The sequence below is a fragment of the Cyanistes caeruleus genome, chromosome 8, assembly GCF_971803275.1.
Source record: "Cyanistes caeruleus chromosome 8, bCyaCae1.hap1.1, whole genome shotgun sequence".
Lineage (NCBI taxonomy): Eukaryota > Metazoa > Chordata > Aves > Passeriformes > Paridae > Cyanistes > Cyanistes caeruleus.
The window spans coordinates 25,212,219-25,236,748 of NC_141708.1; the positions used below are offsets into that span (position 1 = coordinate 25,212,219).

General features: G+C 38.7%; 1 protein-coding gene across 1 annotated transcript; it reads right to left on the reverse strand.

Moving 5' to 3' along the window:
* Positions 1–1,320: 1,320 nt before the first annotated feature.
* MAT1A (methionine adenosyltransferase 1A) lies at positions 1,321–18,489 on the reverse strand. Its single transcript, XM_023929312.2, has 9 exons — positions 18,113–18,489; positions 11,333–11,410; positions 10,731–10,853; positions 9,001–9,113; positions 7,259–7,402; positions 6,334–6,552; positions 3,191–3,373; positions 2,543–2,676; positions 1,321–2,083 (listed from the first exon to the last, which is right to left on the reverse strand). The coding sequence occupies exons 1-9, from the start codon at positions 18,204–18,206 to the stop codon at positions 1,981–1,983; spliced, it is 1,191 nt and encodes a 396-aa protein (XP_023785080.1). The 5' UTR covers positions 18,207–18,489; the 3' UTR covers positions 1,321–1,980.
* Between the last annotated feature and the right edge of the window lie 6,041 nt (positions 18,490–24,530).

Sequence of the window (24,530 nt, forward strand, 5' to 3'; positions counted from 1 at the left end):
CCAGGTGGGTACCCAAAAAGGCCCACTGATTAATGTGGTAAGTCCTTGGGAGATCAGAAGCTACACATAAACCTGTTTATCTCAACTTGCACAGAACACAGAGTGCATTAGCATAATTAATAAAAGTGGAGAGACCTCTGGCTTGACTAGATAGAAATTGTGTTTATGACATTCTTGAAAGGAATGAATGGCAGCTTTTTCTTTAACGTTCATCACAGTCACTTTCTTTCCACCGCCACATCTGTTCAGGAGGCCGTGCATGAAGACATTTATTTAGGAGATAAACACGGGGTGGCAGCACTTCTCCAGCACAGATTTATCAGAATGCTGGCTAAAAGCATTAAGTCCCTCTTGGGGCCATACACAGGCAACCCTCGCATTTTTTAAGTTGTTTCCTACTGGCAAACAAAACTGACCACAGAAGATAAACGCGGTCTCACGCCCCACCAGTTAAAACAAACCTGTGCCTAACTCACAGGCATTTGCAAAGAGTTGTTTGCCACTGTGGGGGACAATAGAGCACATGGGCAATGGAGAACATGGGCAATAGAGAACATGGGCAACGGAGAACATGGGCAATGGAGAACATGGGCAATGGAGAACATGGGCAATGGAGAACATGGGCAATAGAGAACATGGGCAATAGAGGACATGGGCAATAGAGAACATGGGCAATAGATCACAGGGGCCTGGCAGATACCGGGAGCAGCTCTGGCAGACACCAGGATCAGCTCTGCCAGACACCGGGAGCAGCGCTGGCAGACACCGGAGCATCCCGGGCAGACACCGGAGCATCCCGGGGAGACACCGGGATCAGCTCTGGCAGACACCAGGAGCATCCCGGGTACCAGAGTGCCAGCACCCTGCCCCACAGCCGGGCACACTCCCCTCCCCTGAGCCGGGACCAGCTCTCCAGTGGGGCACTGGTCCAAACGCAACCTCACGCTATGTGTGTTTGCTGAAGTTTTGAAGTTATTTTTTCTCAGCTATATTTTATTCCCAACTTATATCCAACATAGAAAGACATGCAATAAACCTGATGCTTGGGAGCAAACATTAGGAAAAAATACCCTGTAACACAAACCTAAGAGTTACAAATAAAAATCTAATACTTTTTCACTGAATTTCCACTAATCAGAAGGACTCAAGAGTGATCATACGCATATTAGCAGGGAAATTCATATTACAATTTCAAAATCTAATCAAATTCAATTATGTTGGTAAACTAAATTGCTACAAGAGTAGAAGCAGCTGAGTTGAGATGGACCATTTTACAGCAGCTTTAAAAAAAATGAACATAGAAAATGATACGCCTTTACATACATGGTAGGAAAAAGCTTTTTATTCTATGATTGTTGCTTCATAGGAGAGCACTTATGTTTCAAACACGCAGGTAATTGAAACATGACAGTAACAGCACATATGCACTGAAGATGATTTAAATACTACATGTATGTTAACATCTTTTATAAAAGAGGCCAAAATACTGTTAGGTGATATTCAGCCTTCTCCCATAAAAGCAGCCCCCAGCCGTATGCATTGCTAACTCCAGTAAGGAAATTGGACCCCAGAATTTCCCATTGTCTAATTAGAAGCAACAGATCTGCTGATCCTTAGTCAGAGTTGGGAAAGTCATCTTCACCTTTGCCCATCAAAGGTTTGAGGTTCAGCTTTTGGGTTGAATACCTGAGTCACACTTTGTCTTTTTCCAAAGAACCAACAGAGCAGCAGTTAAAAGTAAACTGTATTTTGTTGTCTTATGCTGATTAAAAAAACAGACTCTGTCCATTATATCTTAGATAATGAAAGACACTGAGGGTTAAAAAAAATCAATTTCCAGGAAAATAACCTTTTCTTTCTTTCCATTTAAAATCTAAAATTCCTTATGTTGAATATAAAGCTGTCAAATTTGATTTTCAGAAGCATCCTCATCATTAGCAGTCTTCCTTTCTGTTTTTAAAAGGTGACATATCATTAATGTCAAAACACGAGTTTTTTAGGTACTTCCCACGAGAATTCCTGTCTTCCAAAGTGACCATAACATGCAGTCTTCTGGTAAATGGGCTTTTTTAGATCCAGATCCCTGTGTACATAATAAAAAGAAGGAAAAAATTTTCATATTAAGATACTTTATGATAACTACTATTAAAATCCTGATGTAGATATCCATCCCACCCCCTTAGACAAGCAAGCATACCCTGGGGATGCAAGCATACCAATGAACATGCTCAATGGAGACAATTATAACGACAACACTACTAAAATGCCTTTAATGTACTTAAGGCTATAGGAAAAGGCCTAATTATTAAGAATTATTAATTGAAATGGAAAAGATGAAATAACTTTAAATTCCTTTGGTAAACCAAAATATACCTTTTTACTGGGGCAAAGTAACTTAAAGTTCTTGGAATGTAGAAGCTGTTTTATTTGAGTTCCATATATTAAAAAAGGGCCAAAGTTTCAGTAACAGCTGAAGATTTTGCAACAGATCATTTCCTGGATGTGACTAGTGGGATATTTTCCTTTCTGTGTGTTTCTTTACCTGACAATGACTCCAGGCCGAAGATCAAAGTTTTTGTGCACAATGTCCAGCAGCTCTTTCTCTGTTTTTTGGGAAGTTCCGTAAGTGAACAGTGAAATAGACAGTGGATGAGCAACCCCGATGGCATAAGAAACCTGTGGGAAAAAAGGCACCTAAGCCAGCCAATAAACACAGCACCTCAGGGCAACAGTGGGCAGCAGAAGAAAGCATTAATTTATGAATCATCTTATGAAGACTAAAGCCTCTCCTTCACTTCTTGTATTTGTGCAATGTGTATGTGTAGACAAAAAGAAGAGAAAACTTTGAAAATGCTGAGGCCTCTGGATTACTTTCTCCTCCATTATCCAGTCACCCCATGCTCATTTCAATGACAATGAGTGTCAGAGGGTCGGGGGCTCAACAAATATCTGGAAAAATAGCCAATAAAATAGCCAAAAAGCTAAATGAAAAGTTCCATTTTCAAGAAGCCAACTGGCTATTAGTTAGTGACATTACACAGGGCTTGAACCAAGCACATCAAGTCTTCCTTTCTTCAAAAATCCATCACCAAGACCACTTCGACCACAGCAGCTCCTTCGATGGGCACTCAAAGAAAATCTAGAAAGGGAAAATTGTTTTGGGAAAAGCATCATCCTTGGCAAACCATACCTGAACCAGAACACGGCGACAGAGCCCAGCTTTCACCAGAGACTTGGCCACCCAGCGGGCCGCGTAGGCGGCCGACCTGTCCACCTTGGTGTAGTCCTTGCCAGAGAAGGCGCCGCCGCCGTGCGCTCCCCAGCCGCCGTAGGTGTCCACGATGATCTTCCTCCCAGTGACACCAGCATCGCCCTGAACCAGAGACACAATTGTCCGTTACACATCCATTCAGTCCCAAACAGGGCTGGGCATTCCTTCAGAACGCTGCAGCAAGGGGTAAGTTCACCACACAGGCATTGCTGGGGGTAGCTGAAGGAATGAACTTCTCTCAGCAGTGGCTGTAATTGTTCTTTAAAGCCAGATCCTCAAGACAAGCCACTCACAAATTTATTTGGTTAGTCAAGCAAACCAGATAGCTACAGCATGCACTGCCAGTTTTAATTGTAAATATGGAAACTTTGGTTTAGAAATGACCCACTAAGTATCCAAACCATTACAGAATATAGCTAAAATGCTGTGTGTCATAAAGGAAATGTTGAGAGATTTCACACTGTTTAAAATATGAAGAAAAAAAACCCCAATCCAGGTTTTTGTACCTTTTAGTCAAAATCACAAATTGTGTGAATATTAAATAGTAGATTCTTTTTTTATTTACAGTCAAAGGTACGTCAGTGATACCTTATAGATGGTTACATGGACTTTGGCACCCAGCACTTCCAGTGCAGTATCAGAGACTGTTATATAGACAGTACCAAAAACTGCATTTCCAACCCCAAAATATTTATAGTCTAATTTGAACTGTACACAACAGGCATGGAGTACTAGGCAGTCATAGGTAATTGGGAAAGGGTTAGTTCTTTCTAAGAGCAGATACTAATAGATAAATATTCTAAAATATTTAATAAGGACATACAGATAATATTCCAGTTGCCTACAGCTATGCTGATTGCTCCTCACAAGTACCTCATATTTTCATTTGCTCTGGGGTAGCTGATCAGCACTGGACTAATTGTCTGACCCCTGCAAGTTACTAAACCCTTAAGCTTTCTGGTGTGAAAGAAAACATGTTCAAATTTTAAATTCCACTGCCACCTGTGCAGGCAGATTTGAAATTCTTTGCCTCAGAACATCATGTCACTAAAATCCAACTGCTGCAATGTTTGCACGGCAAACACAGTTGGGGAGTCAAAGTTTTTCTTAGAAAGACTGTGCATATACACAGAAGTAAACCTTTGGCACTGTTTGTTCCATTCTGCTAAGAAAGCACTGAGATGTAAATCTGGATTTTTAGATAGCTGAGCGTGTATTAAAGGATCTTGTCCTTGGGTTTTTCTGCTTGTCTTAAACCTTCATTTTTGGTGGTGCAGACAGTTGCAATGAGAACACCTTGTGTTCCACTGTGACTTGGCTGCAGAACTGAGAGGAAGAACAAATGGACATGTGAAGGCAAAAAAATCTTATTTCAAAGGGGCTGAACAAGTACAAATGCACTTGTAAAGCATGTGGAAGGCATCACTGTGATGAGCTGTAATGTCTGTCTTCATCACACCAGCAGGTATTGCTGGCAGGAAAATGGTGACAGCAGCAAACCTACTCATTTTGCCATAGCCAGAATTCAAGGTCTCACCACACCCAAAAACATAAGATGAAAACCCCAAGTAAAATATATGTATCTTCCTTAGATGAATTGAGCTGGAGGTAAGACAGCCTCCTGCAGCTAGTGTTATTAAAAATAAAACTGAGCAACACTCTTCTGAAAAATAAGCAGAAAGCTAAAGTTGTCAAAGTCAAGAGGAGAAATAGCTATTTTCTGGTTGCCACAATGCCATTGTAAATTGCACAAGTGATGATAGCAGTTGTAAGGTCATGGACACATAGGCAGATTGACCCATACTGAGCAAACTTAGCCTGGGTTTAAAAAGCTGTAAACGAACACTGTGACTTGCCTCAGTTTGTATGTGCAAACATATGCAACAGAGCTCCAGCACAAGAGTAGCAGGGGTATTCCTGGCTGGCTTATCACTTGTAACTATAGTGCATTTTTAAATGGATATACAGTTCAGTACACATCTGAAAGATTTACACTTTTAATGGGTGTAGTTTGCTGCACACATAAAAATTTTCCTATGTGTAGCCTTCTTTTTGTAGCTATGATTGCTGCCTTGGTGCATTCACTCTAAGTTACAGCTCAAGTTTGACTCTCTTTTGTGCACAGTCTAGGATGTCAATGATACACAAAATTACAGTGATAAAACCCATTCAACTGCAGAAAAATACATCTCTTGTAGAATCAATAATTATAGTGATAAATCTCAATGTCTTCCTTCCTGTTACATGGCACTAATGTAAAAAAGACAGAGTGCCTTAGAAGTAATTCTAGAAAATTCCAGTAAGTGAATGAATTGAAAAACAAAGAGGAAACACCCTCTCGTTGAATTTGTTGTAAAATTGAACCTAATTTCAGGAAGGAGCTTTGAAATTTTGTTGTGATAGTTCTGAAGCCATCTGAAGATTTAAGCATTCATAACGCTAAATTTGTTTTCAAAAACTAAATCTCAGAACTGCTGATCTTACAGAGTGGAAGTTCTGCCTGGCCTCTGTGAGTGCAAGATCAAATCATAAAGCCTATCTCCTGCATTGCCTAAAAGTAAAAGAAGCATTTATTTTCTCACCATGAGAGGCCTGTTGGGGATGATTTTCAGGAGGGATGAGCACCTTTGGCTCTTACTGGTGTCAGGCCAAACAGTGAGAGTATTCAGATATGAAAACCAGGGTCACTCTAAAGAAGTAAATCTTCTCTTGTCCATCTCTCTGCAAGAAGTGCTTCCTGTGTGAAAGGACTGCTGGTGTCACTCAGTGCTGGTCCCCAGAGGGTTTGAGGAAACCCAGAATTGGGCTCTACACTCTACATGCAATGGGAGATCGGATTGCCTGCCTGGTGACAACACGTGTACAGCATCACCAGGCCCTCAAAGGTTACCCTGACATGGGAAATGTAAAACCCTGGCCCCTTCTCCCACATCCAGCTGCAGGGAAAATCTTCCACTAGGCAGCTTGCTCCTTACCCTGGGACAGAGATGCAAAAAATCCGAGTATTGAAGCCACACATACAGTGAAAGGCAATCTCACAAGACCACCAAAATAATACAAACCTGAGGCCCTCCAATAACAAAACGTCCGCTAGGCTGAAGGTGATAAACAGTTTTGTCATCCAGGTATTTTGCGGGGACAACGACTTGGATGACGCGTTCCTTCAGGGTCCTGCGCATGCTCTCCAGGGAAATGGTCTCATCGTGCTGCACAGAGATCACGATGGTGTGAACACGCACCGGGATCACCGCGCCGTTCTTCTGCGTGTACTGAACCGTCACCTGAGGGACACGGGGACAGCGGGGACAAACAGCAGAGCTGCTGTCAGTGTGATGGAGGAATTTGACAAATGTCACATAGGCTATTCTGAAAGCAGCACTGGAGCAAAATGGCAGTGCTGACGTTAGAGTGATCCCTGCTAACAGTGATGCCAGGGTATGAGAAATGAAGCTTACTTAATTCCCCGCTGCATTTTTGCTATGCTAAAGAAAAAAAAAACCAACAAACAAAATAGCCCAACAAAAAAACAAAAAAAAAAGCTTAAAAAACCCCAGAAAAACCCTAACTCAATGAAGACAGCTTGATTCTCTATGAAATCATCCAAAATGTGTCTTTCATGTAGGATTTCCTTCAAAAATCTCAAGCCTCAGAAATTTATGTTCTTAGTGCATCTTGAAAATGTCAGCCTGAACCCCTGAATACAAATAAACTCTTCGGATGTCACTTTCCCATCAAGCACAAACCACTTTAGTTGGGAAGGGTTAAATGTCCCTCCACTGGCAGGTGGTGAAGTGCTCTGAGACAAGTTAACCATTTTCCAGCAGTCCAGGAGACAATGTCACAAGCAGTGGAAAAACTTCATCTGCTACTTGCGGGTAATCCTGATGGGCTGAAACACATGAACTGCTGTCTTCAAAAACAGTCAGTATTTCTGGAAGGAAAAGGTGTTGGTTTCCAGCTTTCTGGACAATGCCTTGCAGTGTTTACCTGTGTCTTAGAGTCGGGCCTCAGCCAAGGGAGTTCTCCACTGCGCCTCAGCTCGGCTAACCTGGCGTTCAGTTTGTGAGCAAGAATAATTGTTAGAGGCATACATTCTTCTGTCTCATCTGTTGCATAGCCAAACATCAAACCCTGCAGGAGGAGAGAACATACTTTAATCACTGTTAAAGGCACCACAACCAAAGGCAATGAGGTTTCATCTGGAGAAAAGAGTCAGCAGTATCCACAGGTTTGCTTTCTACTGTTTTACATCACAGTGCAAGAAGCCAAAACTCGGATCAGGCTCCAACATGTTACAGTGTAATGAGAAGCAGACCATGCTCCTAGAATTTTTTCACTGAAGTTTCTAGCTCACATGTTGAGCTAGAAACCTGGACAAAAATGAAGACATTTCTGAGAAAAAAAACAAATAGGTTCCTTCACAGGAAAAAAAAAAATAAATCAATAAGTCTGCTGGAGAAAACATTTCAGGACTATTCTGTCATGGGAAAGATGTTTTCAGTAGCCTGGAAATGTTCCAGAGGCTTTTATGTATGAATACAGACACACTTATTGCAGCTCACATCTGAAATTTCAGTGGCATGGGGTGTGAGTACTCCATGAAGGACAAACCCTTCAACAGTTTAAGGCACCTGCCTCAGATTTTTCAATGCCACATGCTTAGAGGCACAGCTTCTACTCTTATATATTATATTTATACTCTTAGATATTACTTTTATAATTCTTTCATATTCCCTGTAATCATGTATCAGATTATCATTGGCTCAATAGAGCAGCATTTTCTTTCTCCTCAACCAGCATATGTTGAGGAGAAAAAAAAAAAGGAAAAAAAGGAAAATAAAGCAGGAAGGTACTTGGATCAAATGGAAATTGAGGCCATCAAAGTGTCAAAGGAAGTCAAATCTCTTTTCATCTTATGTACTATTATGCCCCAATGACAGCAGAAAAGCATTTTAATTTAGTCCTCAAGGAATTTTTTCAACAATATTTGCTTGGCTCCTGGACTCTGATACCTGCACTTACGGTTCCCAACAGCACTGGTATGAACTAGATATTACTTTTAATGATAACTAGTGAATGTTAAATTCACTCATATGGCATCAGTCACATTATGCAGTTTTTATGTTAGTACCTCTCTTTTGGGAACACACCACAAATGTCTACATGTGTTCTTTAGCTCAGACAGACACACTTTGGACAGCCTTAATTACATGGAACTCCTACTACAAGAGCTGCCTCTGGGAATAAGTGAGAAATAAAAGTACTCTGGTATTTACTGTACTAATGCTGACAGCAGATGAAACATCACCCAATTTTCTGCTGCACAAAATCTCAACAGCTCTTTGAATGTGAAAAGATTATTTGTTTATTCCATGTTACATGGCAAGTCTGGCTGCAAGATGAATGGTCTGATGAACCTAAAGCTACACAACAAAAACATGAAATACATAAGCAGAAAACCTTTGCTGAGTTTTAAAGGGAACCTCCTCAGCTACTACAAACTGCCAGAGCTCTCCTGATTTGCCTGGAGTTCTAAAACAACACCAGACAAAAATCTGCCCTCAAGGAACCTACAACAGCTTTAGTAAAATTATGGGGTTTATTCTGGGGTAAAGAGAAGTGTGGAAATACTTTGGCATGGGTTTTGACATAAAAAATATGTCATTAAGATGGAGTAATCTTTTTCCATTGAAACAGCTTTGGTGTTTTAGATGTGCTGCTATGTCTACCTGATCTCCAGCACCAACATCCTCTTCATTCCTGTGTAGATGAACACCTTGGGCAATGTCAGGTGACTGCTGTTCCAGTGCCACTAAAACGTTGCAAGTCTTGTAGTCAAAGCCTATTTAGAAAAAAGAATAGCAGTGAATTAGCTTTTTCTGTCACAATTTACATGGAACTAGGGGACAAAATTTTTATTCTGAAGGATACCACATTCAGAACTCAAAACCAAACTGTTATTTTTTAGCAAAATTTTTGTCAATACCACACTTGAAACCTGTTTTAGGATGGGGTGGGATATATAGGGGTGCCTTTCTTGCTTGTTACTGGCTATTTTTTCTCCCTGTGCCAAGCCAATTCAGATTATGGATCTGTAGAAGTAGTCAAAAAGGTAAATAATGAGCTTCTCCCAAATGAATACAAATAAAATCCTCTACATGAATTCCCAGAAGCTGAGTTTTTCAGCAACTGAAGACTCCACTCTCCGCCACATTATTTATAAAGCAGTGTCCATACCTAAATCTCTCATGGGATTTTGCATGAACCACAAACAGAAAACCACCAGATTCAGGTCTCACAACAAATCTGGAAATGGGAATGTACATGACTTTCCAAGACTAAAAGTTTTAAAAAAGAAATTGAAAGACTTAGAGAAGATTGTGGCAAAATTTCCCACCTGTTCCTAGGTATATTAATAGTAACTTGCTTCTCTCCAAATCCAACCTTTCCTAGAACTGTAGCTACTGACAGCTGCTGACCAAACTCATGTTCAGCCAGTACAACATCTATCCACGTCCATATGATCATGATCCACTTGAATGCTCTTCAACCTCTTTTCAGTAGACTATATAGAGGAGAAAATTGTATTTCTGCACATAAAGGGCTTTATTTTTACTTGTAGAAATTGTTTTTTACCGGGTCACTGAAACTCCCCTCATCATTGACAGCAATTTAGATAATAAGGAGATTTATGACCTCCTAGATTTGCTTGTGTTTTCTGAAAGCACTGCTGTTGTGTGATGGTGGAGGCAACCTGCAGCTGAGCTGCCGTAATATTCTCCTACCACAACCTCCTGCAAATTCAATTGCAGTCAAAGGACTGCAGTAAACAACTTGTTAACCAAAAACTCTTAAAAGACACCCTTCACTGTAACAGAATGCTTGGAATATTTCTACAATATAAACAGATACATGCAAATCAGAAAGTGAAATGTGTCTGGTGCGCAGAGCATTTTGTCTTTTTTATCATTTGCACACCTCACAACTTGGGTCTGGACCACACACTGCTCAGTGTAAAAGGAGATATTCAGAGATAACAAAGAAGTGACAGCCACCTTTACACCTGGGAATTCTAAATGCTACTGCAATACAAAAATACAAGGGTACAGTGAAATGAACCAGATTTCTTCTCTCTCTTTTGCACCAAGATGCAACAATCAGCTTGCCAGATGAAAACCAGGAGTCAAGTTCTTGCAAGTTTGGAGGAGTGGTAGTTCAAGTTGCAGTTAACTATTGTGGCCAAATACCACAGTTCAAAGTATAGTCTGCCTACTCCCAATTCAGTTTTAACTAATAAAAGGTTTTTACTTACTGGGATAAAGCCAGAAAGTGTAGCTTTCACACAGCACATTCAGTTTGTATCAGGCTTGCTAAAGCCCCTGTATAGATGTGGTGAGAGACCTGTTTTGCAGCTGCCTATTGCTTGCTTTTCCACGATTTCATGAGTTTTTCCACCAACCTTTAGCTGAATCGTCATAGCCAATATGTCTGATTGCATCTCGGACAACTCGCTGATAATCCACAATAGCACGAGAAGTGATCTCTCCACAGAGCAACACCATTCCTGTCTTACATACTGTCTCTGAAAAGAGAGATGAAAACAGGATTACAATAGCAGAATAAGCCAGCCACTAAGACAAAGAACTGTGTTTGTGATGATGCTGATTTTGAGAGAGCTATCGGATGTATACCATGTAAATCCTTTCTATCCATATTTTTAGCATTATAACTCCATCTATAAAAAATTATTTTCGTATTCACCATCTGTCTGAAAGCAAGGAAAAAACTAATATGTCCAACTTACAAATGGGAAAGTCAAAACACTGAGCATGATTCAGTGATATGCAGACCTGTTTCTTCAATTCAGTCTACACACAAAATCAATGGCTCTGCTCTTCTACAGCCTGCTTGGGCTTTAGTCTTCTGCTTCTTCTCATCTCTCCTCTGGAAAACTGAAATTCTTATGTCTTTTTGGAGAGTGAAATGAGCTAGGTCTTTGCAAACATCCTAAAAAAGAATGTGACTGTGTGACAACTTAAAGCAAAGCAGCAAACAACTTACCACAAGCAACCTTGGCATTCGGGTCCTGTTTGAGATGGGCGTCTAGTACAGCATCGCTGATTTGATCACAGATTTTATCTGCAAGACATCAAAGCTGTGATTCAAAACCACACCACTCAATACAAAACATGGACTGTTTGCATCACTTTCAGCAGGCATTTCAGAAAGGAATTCTTTTATTGTGTATTACTGGCATATTTAAGGTAGCTAAATAGAAAGATTATATTAATCATCCTTCCAGCAAACTCAGTAGGCACAGCGGGGAATTTACCTACCAGTGTAAACTAACTAACCAGAACTTTATCTGTAGTTTTCTCCCCTTAGATGTGAAACAAGTGTGCAATGCACAGAATAACCTGAGAGGTTAAGAAGTTTTACTTGCAGCTTTCTCCTTCTGTAGCACCACCTTTTCTGCAAACCCGTGGTGTTCTAATGGAACGGCGATGTTCCACCACCAACTTCCATTGCCCCAGCAGAAAGTAACAACAGAAAGTACCTGACCAACACTGGTGGTAAAGCCTGAGAAAGTGTTTAGATTAACAGAGACAATGCACAGCTCAGTGGAGGAGTGGTTTTGGGGTTGCTTTTTGTCACTGCTTCCTACCATCTGGCAATGTCACCTCCTAATAATCCCAGCAACCCACCTAAGGCAGCGCAGGCAATACACACACAGAAGCAAAGAAGGGGTTACCAACTGAAGTTTGCCTGAGGTAAACCTTTAGTTACATGCCAAATACAAAGGCTTCAGCTCAAGTTTGTCATAAAAATATATTATCTTTTTCTTTCTTTTCTAATCTTTAAAAAACACATTGAATCTTAATCAAATAATCTAGCTAATCTAATGTACACAAAAGGGCAGCACCCATAGCAATGTCTTCTGCATGAAAATGGTTAATTTTCTTATATAATTTAATTTTATTGTTCTTAAAAAAAAAGGTCAAGTGTTGCTTTTAGATTTTGACATAACAAGCTATGTGGCAAAATAAATTAATCTCCTGCCTTGCTGTGTGCAACACAACCTGTTGGAAAGCAATGTTTTGTAAGAGCCTGTCATTAGAAGCTTTTAAAACACTTAAGCTCAAGTCAAAATAAATTCTCACTTATTTTCATGAAGAAGGTGTACATTTAGCTAAGAGGGACAAATCAAGGACTGGAGAACTAATGTGATTCTGATGCTCTTATCTCCCATATTCACTCCCCTCTCACCACTTCAACACAAAAAGAATGAACACAAAAGACAATTAGCAAATGCAGGCTGCATTGGAACTTTCAGCCTTGCAAGAACTGTACATGGATTACTAAATTTGGGACAATTATTACCAAACAGGAATCAGACACTGTTCTTGCAATTCAATTAGACATCCAACTGGACCTTGTTTAGCAAACCTGGGTACAAAGGTGGCAGGAGTGATTAAAATGTATCTTTGCTTGCTCTCTTCAGAATTTTTATTTTTATAAGGAAATATATCCACATTTTCAAGCATAGAAGCAAGAAATATTGACAACAACATACAATTTTTTTGTTAGCTGGGTGAGAACAACTGGGGTTAGAATGGCTTCCTTATTACAGGACCAATACCCAGCAGCAAACTCTAGTGACTGGGACTGCTTTGGAGTCTTTTTTCAGCTCCCAGAGTTTCAATCAACAACCTTCATTGCTGTCCTTGCTCCACATGAAGCATGTCTCACCTGCACCAGATGCCACTGTCCCACATGTCCAAGTTCCCTGTATGGCACACTTAGGGGTATCATTTGCATTCTTGCCAAAACACTCAAGAAGGGTGCTAAGAAGCTGTGGGAAGGTTTAGGACAGAATGAGAAGAATGCCCTAAATCAGAAAAGTCTATCTTACAGGATGAAATCAATCAAACCCAATCTAGTTCTGAAAGGCTGAAAGAAAGGCAGACTACCAGAGGAAACCCCTACAAGCATTGACATCCTGGTCCCTAAGAACCTAAAAATATTGTGCTCAGAGAAAAGGTGTTTGTTTTTTGGTTTTTATTCTGATGGGAAATAATGTAACTACAGTTGATAAATGAAAGTTAAAAAGACACAGATAAAGATTCAAAAAGGAAAACATGAAAAGAGTGAGAGCCATGGCAACCCTTCATCTAGAGGCATACAGAATTCTTTCAAATGCCTACATGAAAATTTGATATCTTTTTAAAAGGTATGAATGAAATCCAACTGCCATTTACTCGCTTGTTTGAAGAACTCTTGCATGAAATATTATTGCCTATGTATGAAGGTCAGATCACATTATATTTTGGAGATCCCTTCTGATCTTTAACATCTATGTGAGACCCTAATAAATTAAAATAATAGATTAATATAATTAAATCTACCATACTTGGAGCATACCTTTACATTCAAATAGTCTGAGGCAAATCAGTTTGATAATACACATGATATCTGATTGTTGATGCAAAAACCAGCAGTTCTAGTGCAGCTAGATCCAAATCCAGATACAGATACGTCTATCAAGACAGGAAAGAGAAATCCAGCTGGGTGGTTGGCTGATTAATGCATTAAATTAAAGGCATGTCTATTAGTAAAGGTCTCTGGTGTTAAATAAAACCAGGCATTCTATTTTTAGCAATGCTTTGCAGGCTTTGTGTACCCTTCATCATGTTATTTAAATTTCTCATCTCAACTGGCCCATTTCTCTTATTATCTGCTAAGTGTGAGAGGTTAAATTTGTCCGTTTCATTTTTATTTTTTATTTTCTCTTCTTTTTTAGAAACAGGGAAAGCATAATGAACACCTCTGGTGGGACACTATAATCTTAAAAAACACCATTTAATAGGTCAGAATTCAGTTCATGCATACCTTCATGTCATGAATTACTATCCAATAGAATGAATACTGCAAAAGAGGTATCTAAAATGACTGAGCAGGAAAGTACTGGTTAGCCATGACTCTTTTCTGAAATCAAATCATCAGCTTTATGGAAGAGACACCAACTGGCCATGAAACAGCTCTTGCTAACCAGAAAATGAGTCTAGGGAGGCTGATGACAAACCCTACTCAAAATCCCTGCTGTAATTCTAAAAAATAAAGGAAGTGTTCAACAACAAAGGCTATGTGTGATAATTAGAAGGAACTTCACAGTTTTCCAGATAGTTAGACATAAGTTTCTAACATGAATCTAGAGTATGTAAAAGCCTAACAAAAGTCCTCAGAACCTTCACAGGAATTCAATTCCACAGACTCACCACACAGAGAAAAAACTTTGAACAGCACTAAAAACTGAAAAAAATTCAAAAAAGCCCCACAAAACACAACAAAGAGGTACAGCTACACTTCTGCCTTTGATAGTTCAATAGTAAATAAAATAAACATTGACCACTTGAAATGTCAAGGTTAGTTTTCTTTAAACCCTGAGATCATCAACATTAAATTCAGTATTTTTAATCATATGTTATTTTTATCAACAGAAAAAAATTAAACTAGAATGTAAATTTTTATATTCAAAAAAGGGCAAACTGAGCAATTCTCGGTATTCTGGTAAAAAAAAAAAAATAACAGGGAAGAAATGCAGATACTTATCATAAGCATTTCATCAAAAAATCAGCTTTCCAACAAAAGATTTTCACTAGAAAGTCTTCAAATACCTGTATTGTGCTGTACATTTTTCCTATTTTAAAGAACCCTTGAGGAGTCCTTGTTGATAACTGCAGTGCTACTGCAATATTAGCAGTGTTCAAATGCATTGTACATCTGTTTTCCTTGTTCTCTGCACAGTTTACTGAAACATCATTAAATATATCTAATATTACTAGTATATCTATATTACTGTGTATCATTAAATATATATAATCTTAGATATAAGACATGCTGGACAGATCTGCATTTTCTGGGGAGATTTTCCTTCATTATTTTTTTTTTCTGTGAATATCTGCAAGATAAACATATGCTTTTAATATGGTTGAAAAGATGAGGGTGCTTTTAGAAGATGTTTGGTCTTATATTTTTAAAGAGATTTCTTGATACTTTCTGGAAAACTGGATGGCAGTAAATTTGCAGCCAATTCCACCTGAAGCCACATTAGATAGGGGAAGAAATTACTCTTTGGTGGTTTGACATCTGTACAACATTGTGTCTCACAGAAACACACGATGTTTTTCAAAGCACCAAGAAACCTGTGCAGCATGACAGACACTGCTGGACTAAGGGAAATGGAGCAGTGACAAAATACAGCTACCAAAAATTAAAAAAAAAATTAAAATAAATGTATTTTTTCATGCATCTGTCTGTGTGCTTTTATTATTATATGGAAAGGAAGAAGTCATGTGTAAGTCTTCAGAGAGTCTGGAGTTTATACCACTACATGACTAAATGATTCAAGATCTGAAAGGAATTCCCAAATGTTATACCCAGGGGATTTTGAAGAATCTGGAGTGAGTAGATGGCATAAACAGTCTTCTATAATATCTTTGGGGAGCACAGGTGATATCTGTAGGTTAATTATTGACAGCTACTTCTTGCTTCTATGGAATCTGGACTTCTCAGTGACAGCCAGCTCTGGGCATTGTACAGACACAAGGCAGTTCTCTGTACACTCAAATAAATAAGCATGTAATTTCTCCTGCTTTGTGCATTAAGAAGGTCTCCATTAAATATAATCAGACATTAAATATAATCAGAACAATTCAAATTTCCACCAGACAAAGATCTGGTTCAGGATCTTTACTTCACATAATACCCTCTAGCAAAATTCACATACGGAAGAGAAATAATCAAGAACACACAAATTAGCCATTTTGTATAAACAGAGGAAACCAAAACTCACAATAAAATTCTATTGCTACAGATAACATCAGAAGCCCAACTCCAGCCTCAGGCACTGGGCCTCATTTTAAGAAATAGCCAAGATTTTCCTGGGTGATAAAATCCTAATGGCATGTCTACACCTCTTGTGCAAAACCACAGAGGGGAAAAGCGGGGCTTGGCCAGGATGTAGGGGTGATCAATTTGCTGTCAGGAGCCAGAGCTATCAGTGAGATGATTGAGATCCATTGCTGATGCTCAGGAAAAAAGAATTTACAGGACAACCCAGAGTTACTTACTGCCAGCCTGTCCTCCTTTGATCTGGAAAATCTCTATCTTCCCTTTGCCATAGGCATCAGGGTTTCCAGTACCCTGTGTGAAGGTCTAGGCTGTTTAAGAAAGTGTAAGCATCACAGCCTTGAAAACACACGGGTAAATCTCAGCTTTCCTCTGACTCTAAAATAAACCTCCCAGGTTGGTACTTTGTATCTCATAGTAGCCAGAGACCCAGCAAGATATCCACATGGTAACTGCGTTTCTCCAGGGCCTGCCAAGTATTTCAGCACCGGAGGAGAATAACATCCATGGGGCTTACAAGAAGGCTGCTGAGGGCCAATAGAGGGTTTGGAAATAAAGGAGGGAATGTGCATAGGAACTAAAAAATTGGTCAAATTCTAAAACAAGAAATAAGATAAAGAGAGGACTGGTAAAGGAAAGAAAACCAAGGGACAAAGCTAAATCTGGGGACTCAGTTGAACTCTCTGCTCTGAGACTTCCCTGTTATTGCCCCAAGATGATGAAAAAATAATGATTAGAGTAGCATAAATTGTGACCAGTTGTCTTTGGAAATAACATCATCCATGTACAATTACCACACTGTATTATGTTATTTTTCCCATGAAACTACATAAGACTACAGGCACTGGATGCAATTATATATAAATTTGACATGGGACATATGCTCCAAGGACAAAACGTGGCTGTCATTTTCTGACTGTGTTACATCAGAAAGAACCCAAACTGGTTTAACCTGATGTAGTTGCCTTCACATTGATGGAGATGTACTCAATTGCATCAGCCATGGACTTGATCTGTAGTAATAAGTTCGTATAGAAGAGTATCAAATTATAAAGTTCTCATTGCTGACCGTTTTATCCTCTGCTGTAAAACCATTCCACCCATTTATGATTTACCCACATAACATGAATACAGACCTGAAAAGCCTTATTACAGCAGAAAGTACAGGCCACCAAATAGGCTCCTAAAACAAATACACTTTTCAGGACATCAAATAGCCCATTGTCCCCCGGCCTCACTTGAGGGAACAGTTGCTGTTGACATAAGGTGTATGTTTATGGTGGATGAATATTTGTTTTCAATAAAATTGAACTAATCTCTGCTGACCATACATAAAGTTTAGCAAATAACTGTCCACTCTTTGCTTAAGCAATTCCATATATTGCATCAGATGATGGAAAGGGGTGGGAGGCGGGGGGGAAATTGGTGACTTTGCCACATACAGCTGCTGGGACCACTAAAAAAAGGCTCTATGATAGGCTACTTGGGGATATTCCTGTCATGGGTGACAGTCTTAGAGCACTCATATGTGCTGGACAGTTTCACAGAGCCCATAATGATATGGAACCTGAGAAGCAAGCAATGCATTCTTATCCGTATGTGAAACTTGAGCCTGTCAGAGATACACTAGTGTCTCCACAGGAATACTGAAAGAAATTTAGATGAAAAGGAAGGAGCAGCAACCAGAAACCTCATTGCCTTCCTCAGCTGAACACACACCCTGCAAAAGCACATAAGCTCCTGTTGGAAGCACTCTAGTTATAGCAGTTCTACAGTCTGTATGGACAAAGTCCTGTAGAAATAAAGTAGGAAAAATGTTACACCTAACTTCTCCAGTGAGATTAACACCAGGTGAATTCCTCTTTAGGCTTTTAAAACACCTCAAATGAAAATATTGTACATTTTGGACTTTTACCAGAGCTGGCTTCTTACCTGGATGTCCTTCTCCCACGGACTCCGACGTGAACATGAAAGCCCCTTCATCATCAAGCGTGTAATCACATAAACCATCCACTGGCCCATTCATGGCTGTGATGCTTTTCCTGGTGGATTATTATAAATGGTGGTTGAAGAGCTCTACCTTTAGTGCCTTCTGTTTAAAAAGGCTCTTTATCAGCAGGACTGTGGCTGTCTTCACTTACTACCTCTTGGGCTAACTGGAATTTCAGTGTGTGAGAGCAGCATGTGCTTGCATCCGTGCCTGCATGCAAGGAGTATGCATGTGCCTGAAGTCTGTATCCCTACCTAGCCTGATCTGTCAGTCCCTGAGCTGCTCCTATATATGGAAAAGTGTAAGTGCCCAGATAATCATGTGAGGAAAATGGAAGAGCCCATTTCTGGGCAGGGGAGTTAGTTAACTTTAGGATACTTCACTAATTAACTCAGTTCTTGGAAACACTCTGGAGCCAACCTGTGCAAGACTGGTTATCTTAGCAGCTCCGCCGAGCATGAAGTAATGCAGGAGTGCTAGTGACAGGTCAGATCAGCTGCTTCTCTCTTTGGCTCTCCCCTGATTCTGGGATCTATGGTGTACTTCCAACTCTGTGTTGTGGTTTTGCAGGGATAGATACAAAATGTGTAAACACACGTCTTTCATAAGGAAAGACTAGAAGAAATTTGCTCTGCATCAGATAATCATATTTTCCTTTTACCTTTTCATTTCTAGAAAACTAGAATTCCCTCGTGATTTGGGTTTTGTTTTTTTCATTTTCATTCATTTTCTCAGGTTTGAGAGACAAAACATCTGATAAGATCTAGCACCACGGCTGCTTCACAGTCTGCTACACAGAGCTCACCCTTCAGCTTTTGCCTTTCTTTTCCCCTGTCCTTTCTTCTATTAATTCAGCTCCCTTTTAATTATATATTTGTATCATATTCCCATATTATATTCCATAACCCTCAGAAATACAGTAACTGCCACATCTCAGAACTCAGTGATCGGTTCTGATGCAGAGAATTTCTTCTAGTCAGATCACTCATGTCTGGAATATGCTGATGGTATGTCAGGAATGAAGGAAGAGGGCATTTAGTGGGTATTTGTGTCTTTAAGTGAGTATATAAAAAACAAATAAACATACCTGTGGGACAGATCCACAAAATGCCCACCACTTCTGCACCATTATCAATAGGTGTAATTTTCCTTATTTACTTTACAAAAACCATTATAGTATCAATTCCTGACCAAAGCACCAGTCTATGAAAAAAGGGAATTCTTTATCACTCTTCAGTTTAAAAACTTAGTTTACTTCAAAACCTTAGCCAATATTATTATTATTATTATTATTATTATTATTGTTGTTGTTGTTGTTGTTGTTGTTGTTGTTGTTACATCCCCAAGATGGTTCCTTGGATTCAAATTTCTGCACTGCTACATATTTATGTAAGAATTCATTAGATTTTTCACTTTCTGCCTACATTCCTGAAAACAATAACCAATGCCTGTGAATGTTCACCAGTAATCTGCTGCCGCATTGGTTCCTCTCTAATTATCATCATCATGGAATCATTCATTTCAAATACCCTCTCTTGCTTTTCTATTGTACAGAATTCATCTCATGGAATGATGAGCACTGGTTGCACCTAAAAAAAAATCCATAAATTCACACATCAGATACACACTACAAGGCACAGCATCATGAGGTGCCACATTACGAGGCACAGTAAACTGTGGTCACCCCACTGACGTGAAGACAGTATCCCAGCTTGAATAAATTACACATTAACACCACCCAGAAAAATACAATTTGTAAAAAAAAATAAATATATCTATAAGACCAAAGAGTAACTAACCATATTAAACCTAGTTAATATGTAACATTCAAAAATTATATTAACTTTTAAAGTAAAATAACACCAGTGATAAGCGCTCATTCTTAAATGTAAATGTTTTCTTCTTCCTTATGGAGGCACCAAAAGACACAGTAGGAATGGATGAAACAAAAAACGCTTTTTGTATGTATTTTCTTTCTGATTCTACAAACAAATCATTCAACAAAAGCAAACAAGACCCCATTTCATCAGCCTGTGAGCTCCACTCTCCCTTGCTTCTGGTTATGCTTTTTCTTGGTTTTCCATGCCACTTAAGAGAGAAATTGTATTTTGGGAGTCAGCACTCATGGTTTTAAGGTAACACTTCAGGAGAATGCAGGCCTCTCACATAATCCTCTTATCACATATAAAAATAAAAAACCCACAAGCTCTCAAAATGCTGAAGAGCACAAGTATTTGACATACATGAGGAATGAGTTTGCAGGACCATTGTTTATTTTGCTTTCACAGTTCTTTTTGGACTTGCTTCTGTCTAGTTAAATACACTGGGCCTTGTGACCTTTGGAGTCATTTTTATTTCATTAAAAACCTCCCTAGTACTAGTACTCCAGAATTATTGCCCAGCTGCATTTCACATTAACTTGTGTAAAAAATCCAATCTGAACTTCTTCCAGCTGTGATTTTACTATCAAGAGCAGTACATTTGCTTTATGACCATGAAGCACCTCAGCATGTTCTCTGCTGGGACATCTGTGACCAATGCTAAAGCATTGTAGGGTTATGTAATGTTTAATCTGGCTTCTCTTCCCAGACAATTTGACTTTTTAAATATTTGTCAAAAGGTAAGATAGTGCTTTACCATCATGGCTTTTTGGCACAGCACTTCTATCTATGAAAAAAAAAAAAAAAAAGGATGATACTTAGAGAATGAATGATATCAGCATTTTTCCTTATTCCATTTTATTGATAATGACTCATCACTCAGTGTAACAGGATTCCAAATTTTCTGTTAACTTTATTGCCATACTCACCTGGACTGAACCCTAAGGAAGTTTCTCTGTAAATATTTTTATAATTCATATATTGTATTATCATTGTGTTATCTTTTGACCATATTCTACAATCTTTAGTCAGAATATACCTACTGATAAAATATTCTAAATCAGTATGACTCCTGTGCTTTAAAATGAGGCTAAAGACAGAAAAAAACTTGAAGTAAAAACAACACTGCCCCTCTGTACTTCTCTGTATTGTCCATAATGTCAATTGAAACCACTGTTTCAATTGGAATAGCAATGCAAATCTTTCTACTGACTGTAAGAGTCTTCATGTTTGACACCATCTGATAGTTTTGCTGCTTTTGCTCACAACAGTTCTGCAAGACCACCCTTCTTCTAGTTCATATAACGAAGATCAACAAGAAGGCAGAGATTTACTGCAGCCTTGAGAAAGCTCTGGAAATCAGTGAACAAGGCTTAACTGACAAAAACTTTTATAATTATTGCTATTGATGGTGCTGATTCTCTAGAAAGATGACTGATGAATTGTCTTGACCCTAGACCTCTCATTCTCATCACATTGTTTTACCTGCTCATTTTCTCCTTTTCTACATTTATTTGCCTTTCTCCCCCTCCCTCATTTTGTCTCACATTCATTTAGTTAAAACACATTTCCTTTTCTTCCTTTTTTTTTATTTTCTCCTTTTATTTGTGCATTTCCATCTTGCTTCTTGTCACTACTGATATCCCATTCAGGTTATAAGCCACTGAAAATGGAGCTTACATGGCTGAATGATATCTGTAGAAGTGAGAAAACAAGTTTGAGCTAATAAATTACAGACAAAACACTAGGACAGTAGAAGAGGAAAGAAGAAAGCAGGTATCTCTAAGACTTAGGCATCCTCACTTCAGCTGCAGAAGAATCAAGCTTTCCCCAACAAGCAGTACAGGCTCCTTCACTCACACAGTTTCACCACCGTGGTAATTTTACTGTGACTTCTTTTGAGTGAGGGTTCTATCAATAGAATCAGTTATGGGAAGACCATTTCTTAAGCTCTATTATCATATCTTTCAAATATTAAGGATAATGACTTGATATGTAGAGATCACACACTTTTACTACATTAACTTAAAATTACAATTCCACTACATTCAAGAACCAAAATTTGCTTAAATGTAGTAATATACAGAAATACTGCATAGATACAAATAATATGTAGGAAGGTGTTTTTCTAAATGCTTCTGTTTTGTTCTCTCACCTTTATTTTCAGACATGATTTTACCAAGTTATCTGTTTAACAGGCTAATGGTTTATATTTCTTATTTGGCTATTTTATTCTCACTTCATGCAAGGAATTTACTCCTAATTAATGCCTGTGAAACAATTTTTCAGGTGTTTACAAAAACTACTTTAATACTAATTTCACTTTTGCTATTTACTATTAGTAGTTTGTATGATACAAATAATGTGTTTTCAAGGAGTTACTGCAGTCCATCTTTTTTTTCCTATTGGAAATGAGCAATAAATTACGCAAGCCTCGTGGGAATATCCTTGAGGGCTTTTTGGTTGGTTGGTGAAAAGCCTTGACTGAGCCTGTACATTTTGGTTAGGGGGAAGTAGCTGTTTTGGTTTGTTTCTAGAGTTAACATAAGGAAGATTTGTTAAGATGTCTTTATTTCCTTTGCATGAAGAATGACAAACCTGATCAAAGCAAGAGTTTGAACATGGGGAATTCAAAAGTCACTTCCCACCTGCTACAACAACACTCTCACCTCTATCTAGTATTATCTGAAAATGAGAGTGGCTCAAGGCCTCTCAAATGTGCAGGTGTAGATTTCACTGGTCCATAAACATTCAGGGTAAAATAAATATTGCAGAACAGAAAAAAAAGGTTGTGACTGTAGAAGGAAAGAAGGTAGTGTGTGCCCTGCCCAAATCACCCAGCATTTATTCTTTCATCTCACCTTTCACCTTCTCCAGACTGGACTATTGGACCTCCTGCACATGACCATGAGCAACTTTTTCATTCTGGAGGGCTTTTATGACTTTTTGAGTAAATACCAATTCCAGTCAGAGCAATTTCTTGGTGTGCATTCTGTGTAACTCATTCCACAGTAACTTCATCTTCAGAGAGATCCTCTGCTGCATCTCCCATCTGCTATCCCCACCATTTCCTAAGTAGTCTTTCCAGGTTCTTCCATTACTAATATCAGAGAAAATAATTAATTTTGCTTTTCTCCTCTGTGCTTGTCCTTTTTGCATCTGTTTGACTTCAAATTCTCTGTTCCAATACCTCACTGAACCACGATGTTTGAAGCTGGACAATCTCAACTCTCCAACCTTCTGCTCCAAGCAGGACCACCTTGAACAGGTTGCTCATGGCCATGTTATAAAGCAATATGTACCAAATCTTTATACATGAAGCATCAACTTTTAGCTTCTTATGAAATAATTAAAGCTACACTGGGACCAAATTAGACTTACATTAAAATATATCTTGGTGTTATTTTCACTGGGAGCATTATTTCTTTAAAACTAAGCAGAAATTAATATAAAATATTTTTTTTTATTTATTCACTAGTATTAGCAGTTCATTCCTCAACCCTGAAATAATAATAAATTAAAAATTCCTTTTTTCTAATCACTCTTCACAAATAACCCTTGCTGTATCAGAAATGGTGCAAAAATAGATAGATTAGTTGAAGTTTAAAGTTTTCCACTGATTGGTTACTGTTGCTTCATTTAAACAATATTAAACCATACTGGTATATAATTAGTTCTGCCTTTAAGTTATAATCTCTGTAGAGCAATGTACAAGTATTTGTTTGTGTTAGATACTTATATGAAGTATTACAACAGAATCACAAGTTCTTTGTACCCTTCACAAATGATGAGAGGGTAGAAGGGAAATAATAGAGCCCTGTTCCATAGTCACCTCACAAATTAAAATTTTCAGTTTGCAAAGGTAGCAGTATACAACATAAAGATTTAGCATTTTACTCATAAGCCACTATAATAAATTTAGTAAATTCATTGTTAAAATTATGCCTTAGATAGGTATGGAAAAGTCTTCAATTAGAAATGGTCTCCCTTTAACCTTACAAAAAAATCTATATATTGTACTGGAAGCTTTTTTTCCAGCTGCTATGGTCAGTTGTTTGGCTAGGGAAAGATTGTCATCTGACATGTAACAAAGTACAACTCTTAATTTCAATTGCATGGGGTGTGACCACACACGAGGTCCACAGGCAGCCACCATTCCTTTCTGTGGGAGTAGTCACAGGGCTCTTTGCTGTGAATGACAGGTCTGATCACCTGCCCAGACTAAACCCCACTGCAGCCATAGATATCTCAGTTTGTATCTCAGCTTGGCCAGGGAACTTCAGCTGGCTTCCAGCAGCTTGGGCTCTGTACGATCTTCTGCTTTCCCATGTCTTGTGACATTATTAGTGTATATATGTAAGCCATTAGGATTTCCTCAGTACCTTAGGAAAGAGACTGGTGCATTTAAACAGCTATTACCCAAGAGGTTTTGCTGCAGTGTTTCATAGATGTTTAGAGTACAGGTGGTCTTTGGACTTTG

What these genes read in the sequence shown, in the direction of transcription:
- MAT1A (XM_023929312.2), bottom strand. Translation starts at nt 18,206, where the DNA reads ATGAATGGGCCAGTGGATGGTTTATGTGATTACACGCTTGATGATGAA. An exon ending in CTATGACGATTCAGCTAAAG is followed by an intron (nt 9,114 to 10,730) that starts GTTGGTGGAAAA and finishes TTTTCTAAATAG; the next exon opens with GCTTTGACTACAAGACTTGC. An exon ending in ATGTTGGTGCTGGAGATCAG is followed by an intron (nt 7,403 to 9,000) that starts GTAGACATAGCA and finishes CTCCTCCTGCAG; the next exon opens with GGTTTGATGTTTGGCTATGC.